The 6,259-nt window shown below is 41.1% G+C and overlaps 2 protein-coding genes across 3 annotated transcripts; both read left to right on the forward strand.

The window, feature by feature from the left end:
- Positions 1-1,752: 1,752 nt before the first annotated feature.
- LOC143922022 (uncharacterized) lies at positions 1,753-2,738 on the forward strand. The gene is made up of 2 exons (XM_077445300.1): positions 1,753-2,311; positions 2,539-2,738. The coding sequence occupies exons 1-2, from the start codon at positions 1,753-1,755 to the stop codon at positions 2,736-2,738; spliced, it is 759 nt and encodes a 252-aa protein (XP_077301426.1).
- Positions 2,739-3,342: 604 nt separating this feature from the next.
- LOC143922024 (diphthine methyl ester synthase-like) lies at positions 3,343-5,912 on the forward strand. 2 transcript variants are annotated; one of them, XM_077445303.1, is made up of 5 exons: positions 3,343-3,663; positions 3,743-3,925; positions 3,984-4,155; positions 5,375-5,509; positions 5,589-5,912. In XM_077445303.1, exons 1-5 carry the CDS (start codon positions 3,529-3,531, stop codon positions 5,777-5,779), a joined length of 816 nt encoding a protein of 271 aa, XP_077301429.1. In that variant the 5' UTR covers positions 3,343-3,528; the 3' UTR covers positions 5,780-5,912. The 2 variants fall into 2 exon arrangements, with proteins under 2 accessions (XP_077301429.1, XP_077301428.1); XM_077445302.1 differs by having other exon boundaries at positions 5,583-5,904.
- Positions 5,913-6,259: the final 347 nt, after the last annotated feature.

Genomic DNA, 6,259 nt, shown 5'->3' on the forward strand with positions numbered 1-6,259 from the left:
AGTACCTTATATGGCAAGAAGTTATTTTCTACAATTGATCTCGTGCGCGCATACCACCAAATCCCTGTACACAATGAAGACATAAAAAAAACAGCAATTTCTACCCCGTTTGGGTTATTTGAATTCCCGTTTATGTCCTTCGGACTCAGAAACGCGGCACAGACCTTCCAGCGGTTTATGGACAAAGTCCTAAGGGGATTGGATTTCTGCTACGTATATATTGACGACGTGCTGGTAGCGTCAGAAAACGAAGAAGAACATATTAACCACTTACGAAAACTTTTTTCACGGTTTCAAGAATATGGCGTTTTAGTCAACACAGCAAAGTGCGTTTTCGGAGCAAAAACTGTAAGATTTCTAGGATACGAGGTGTCAGAAAATGGAACCAAACCCCAAGCAGACAAAGTAGCTGCGGTGAAAAGATTTCCCCGACCAGCTACAATCGAACAATTAAGGCAGTTTTTGGGGATGATAAACTTCTATCGGCGTTTTGTTCCGGGTGCTGCAAAATTGCAGGCGCCCCTCAACGAGTTGCTAAAAGGATCTAAAAAGAAAGACAAGGCAAAGATTGCATGGACCAACGCGTTGGAAGAAGCATTCGGAAAGTGCAAGGATAGCTTATCAGACGCAGCCCTCCTCAGCCACCCAAAACCAGGGGCAGACTTGGCATTGGTGACGGACGCATCAGATGTAGCACTCGGAGCAGTCCTACAGCAGAAGATGCCCGAAGGGTGGGAGCCGTTGGCATTCTTCACAAGGAAATTGTCAGGAACAGAAAGGAGATACAGCACTTACGACCGGGAGTTGTTGGCAATATACAGTGCAGTCCGGCATTTCCGCCATATGGTAGAAGGAAAATTTTTTACTATTTTCACTGACCACAAGCCTATTATATACATGTTCCAACAGAAGCCAGAGAAATGTTCGCCAAGACAGTTTAGGCACATAGACTTTGTAGGCCAGTTCACAACAGATGTTCGACATGTATCGGGAGAAGAAAACGTGGTAGCGGATGCACTGTCAAGAATAGAAGCAATTTCCGGGATGGACTTTCAAGCAATAGCACGAGCGCAGGAGGATGACACAGAACTGTCACAACTGCTACGAGATCCCGACAAGCAGTTTGCCAAGATACCTATTCCAGGCGAAGAGACGACCATCTATTGTGATGTATCTTCAGAAACGCAACGGCCGTACTTGCCAGCGAAATTTAGGAAACAGGCGTTCGAACTAATCCATCAATTGGCGCACCCAGGGGTAAAAGCATCAGCTAAATTAGTGACCCAACGATATTTCTGGACGGGTATGAAGAAGGAATGCAGAAGATGGGCCCAAGAGTGCATATTTTGCCAGAAATCGAAAATAACAAGGCACGTCATTGCACCTGTGGGAGAGTTCCAGCCACCGGAAAATCGATTTGACCACATTCACTTAGACATAGTTGGTCCCTTACCACAGTCCGCCGGTTACAAGTATTTATTGACATGCGTTGACAGGTTTACTCGCTGGCCAGAAGCTATCCCTATGGAAGATATCACGGCAGAAACGGTTGCAAAAAAATTCGTCAGTGGTTGGATTGCAAGATTCGGATGCCCCCTACGAATAACTACCGATCAAGGACGACAATTCGAGAGCACTCTATTCAAGGAACTGAATAGGTTGACGGGATCGACACACATAAGGACAACCGCATACCACCCTGCAGCAAATGGGATGGTAGAGAGGTTCCACAGGCAGCTTAAAGCCGCGATCATGTGCCACCAAGACGAAGGGTGGACGGAAGCCCTACCGACAGTGTTACTGGGAATCCGATCGGCATGGAAGGAAGACCTTAATGCCACGTCAGCAGAACTGGTATATGGTCAACCGCTACGGCTACCGGGAGAGTTTCTGGCTCCACAACGAAACGGAGGACCCAACACAGCGGAACTAGCAGAGAGATTGCGGTCCCAAATGGCGAGGTTGAGACCCAGTCCACCGCGGCGCCATGGAACAAGATCAACCTTTATCTTCAAAGACCTGCACACCAGTGATCAGGTGTTCCTGAGACACGATGCTGCCAAGGGTCCGTTACAGCCTCCATACGATGGTCCATACAGGGTGTTGAAGAGGGGACCGAAGTTCTTCACACTGAGAATTAAGGATTCCAATGTCACCGTAACGGTAGACCGCATAAAGCCGGCATACATGGAAAGCAGCGGAGAGCCCCCAGAGAGAGCAGAGAGAACCCCCCAAGAAAATGCAATTCGCAAATGGCAACCCCATAGAAGAGGGTGGCAACACCGGTCGCCATGGTTACGGCAGTCGAGCTGTCATTCGACCATTCGGCCCTAACTCGTGGGGGAGGAACTACCCTGTTCCCCCGAGACCCACATATTGTTGTCAAGCGACGATTGTCCACAGACATTTCTAAATAATTTTAGCATCAGTCGTATTTGATGCTTGGTGCTCGACGTACAAAGTCCGATAAAACGATAAAAACGGTTCGGTGATTACTAGTCAAATGTGAACCGGTAACAGGATAACCGGTCGCTTTAGATTGGTCACACGTCGTCACTCATCACGCTGAAACTGGTCACACTAAAAAATTGATCACGAGAAAACTGGTCACACCCAAAAATTTAAAATTGGTGGTTATAGGGCGGGTTAAAGGTTTCGATCGTTTCCCGGACTATGGAAACTCAGTTGAGTTTGGAAGAAAATGTTTATTGCTCGATTATAGGTCGGTTCATACTTAACAGCACTGCACGACTTCGGCACTGCACGACTCCGTTTCAAATATGTCATTTTATTACATTTCTATTCATATCTACCTACACGTCGTGGTCCGGTCTCCGTGACGAATGTTAAATTACAGAAAACGCAAATATCAGAAGGCAAAGATCGAAAATCGAAAGATCTTAAGTCGAAAGATCAAAAAAGGGTGCATGGTAAACGGTACATAAATTGTGTATTTTTCAACCGTTATTAATTATTTTTCGCGAACATTTAAACAATCCCCCACGTGCCAACGGAGGTGCGCGAGAATAGCTGCTATAAGTTATTAGTGAACGGGAGCTTTCGGAAACATTATAAGATTTTTATATTGGTTCGGTGATTACTAGTCAAGTGTGAACCGGTCACAGGACAATCGGTCGCTCTAGATCGGTCACACGTGATCACCCATCACACTAAAACTGGTCACACCCGAAAATTGGTCACGAAAAAACTGGTCAAACCCAAAAATTAAAAATTGGTCGAATTTTTGGGTGTGACCAGTTTTTTCGTGACCAATTTTCGGGTGTGACCAGTTTTCTCGTGACTAGTTTTAGTGTGACGAGTGATCACGTGTGACCGATCTAGAGCGACCGGTTGTCCTGTGACTGGTTCACATATGACTAGTAGTCCGTTTACCTTTATATTATAGCTTAAAAATTCTACTAAACAATGACAGTTGTATAGCATAAAAAAATAATGACACAGTTGGTAGCATGCAATCGCACAACTGTCAAACTTGACGTGTGTCTGAAGTGATTTGAAACAGACGTGATGTTATTCCTGGTAGGTCTAGGGTTGGGAGACGCGCGCGACATCACAGTGCGAGGCCTGGAAGCCGTTAAGGGTTGCCACAAAGTATACTTGGAAGCCTACACTTCCCAACTCACCGTCGGACACAAAGCCCTAGTAAACAAACGTCACACACCGCACCGCTCCACGTACATAACCTCACTTCACACCAAATAAACAATAACAACCATTCCAGGAGGAGTTCTACGGAAGGGAGATCATCGTCGCCGACCGAGAACTTTGCGAAAGTGGCACTGACGAATTACTCAACGGTAGCAAAGATCAAGATGTTGCACTACTAGTAGTCGGAGACCCGCTCGGAGCCACTACCCATACCGATATACTATTAAGAGCCAAGCAAAAGAACATCCCATACAAGGTAAATTCTAATTGACAATTTCAACTCTCATTTAAATACTTAACCAATCTCATTGCAGGTGATTCAAAATGCTTCTATTATAAACGCCGTAGGATGCTGTGGATTGCAGTTATACTCTTTTGGAGAAACTATATCAATTCCGTTCTGGACCGATAATTGGAAGCCCGATAGTTTCTTTGATAAAATTCTAGGCAACTATACAAGAGGCTTACATACACTATGCCTTTTAGGTATTCAAATTATAGACTTTAGTCTAATCGGTAAAGGTTCAGCGCCGGGTCAATGTGTGTATTTGATGTTTGAGCTTCCGTTTCGCTCGCATCCATATTCTCAACATTTTGCGTATGCAATTCACTATCATTTGGATCCACAAAGTTCTCTCGGTGAACCACAAACGAGTGAAAAACGAACAAAAACTGGCGCGGCGGCCATTTTGAATCTTACATCAAATACACACTGAAAAGATACTGAACCTTCGCTGTATAATCAATAGTATAATAAGGGGACCGAAAAGTAATCAAAACCTTTCGACGAGCTCTTTCACAGTCAGTTTGTGTCAAGACACGGTCCAGTAAACCCAGTTATTGTTGAAAATTAACTGTTTCTATTGCTATTCCAAATTTCAGATATCAAAGTTAGAAAACATAAGCCAAGTTCAGATCTGAAAATCCCCTCTGGAGAAAGTCTGAAATGGCAGTCAGTAATAAAATATTTAGGAGTAACGTTTGATAAAAGAATGAGATGGGCACCTCACATTGAGGCAGCGAAATGCAAGGCGATGCGGGGTATATCCTCAATATATCCAATATTTAATCGCCATAGTTCTTTATCAACGCTAAATAAAATAAAATTATATCGCGCGCTCATATTACCATTATTAACCTATGCTTCACCTGTATGGAATAACGCCTCGAATACTAACCTTTCCAAGCTCCAAGTAATACAAAATAAATCCCTTAAAATAATTTATAATACACCCATATATACTAACCTGAAAAAACTGCATGCTATATATAATATTCCGTTTTGTTACAGACATTACTAACAAACTAACCAGTAGATTCTATGAAAGAATCACTAATAACCATACTAACACACTTGTGAAGAGTCTCGGTGATTACAACAAAATGTCTATACCCTTCAGGTATAAACACAGATTACCTAAACACAATCTGCTTTAGGTCATCGACTTTAGATAGTCTTTAATTAATATTATGTATTAGATGTATTATGAACATTTATAAGGATTGTAAATAGGTTTTTGAGCTCTTTTTCCTATTATGCTTTAGATTAACATTAGAATAATATAATACTGTGATTACTAACCAAATTAAATTAAAATTGTAAAATAGAAAATGATCAGTAGATCAGTAGCTATTAAAATAGATATAAGATGTATTGTGAACATAATTTCGTAATAATAAAAAGCATTTAAAAATCAAAATCAAGATATCAAAGTTAAAGAACCCACTGAGGAGAGCTTGACGAAGAAAGTCAAAGTATATATGGAGCCGAGATTTATGTCGACGAGTCAAGCATGCCAGCAATTAATAGAAATTATACAAAATAGGACTGAAAATACAGGTGATAATAAATAAAAAATGCCCCATTAGTATATATTGTGTAAATTTATAATTTTATTGTTTCAAAATTATAGTTTCAGATCTGACGGTGGACTCGTTGGTCGTCGGCTTGGCCAGAGTCGGCGCGGAGACGCAGAAAATAGCCGCCTGCACGATGAGGCAAATGTGCGAGACGGATTTGGGCCCGCCGTTGCACAGCCTAGTGATACCGGCCAGAGTTTTGCATCCGCTCGAGGAGGAATTCCTCGAGCAATTCAAACTTGATGTATGATAAAATGTGGATACGATTGAAAAGTACGACGACGGAGGATTGCAGATAGAAATTTTATTTCAATAAATATTTTTATAATGGATTCTAAACATTCATTTTGTATAGACAATATAAAAATCATTATTACAGTCTGAGAATGTGTGATGCGATTGTATTCATATATATATATATATATATATATATATATATATATATATATATATGGATAAATATGTGCATTGGAATAAAACTTACGTCTAAAAACTTTGTCATTTTCAATAGAGATTCTTATTAATTTAAATAATTATCATAATAATATACAATGTCTCAAAATATAACTAATTGTAAGAGAGTTTACATTTGAACTGAAACATAATACCGTTTTCTTGCCTCTTCTTCGACCGCTCGTCATAATGCGATCTTGAAAACTCTTCAAATTTTATATTCTATGAGTCAGATATTTATACATTTATAAATTATTAAATTCTTATTTACATCATC

The sequence above is a fragment of the Arctopsyche grandis genome, unplaced genomic scaffold, assembly GCF_051622035.1.
Source record: "Arctopsyche grandis isolate Sample6627 unplaced genomic scaffold, ASM5162203v2 HiC_scaffold_159, whole genome shotgun sequence".
NCBI classification, from domain to species: Eukaryota; Metazoa; Arthropoda; class Insecta; order Trichoptera; family Hydropsychidae; genus Arctopsyche; species Arctopsyche grandis.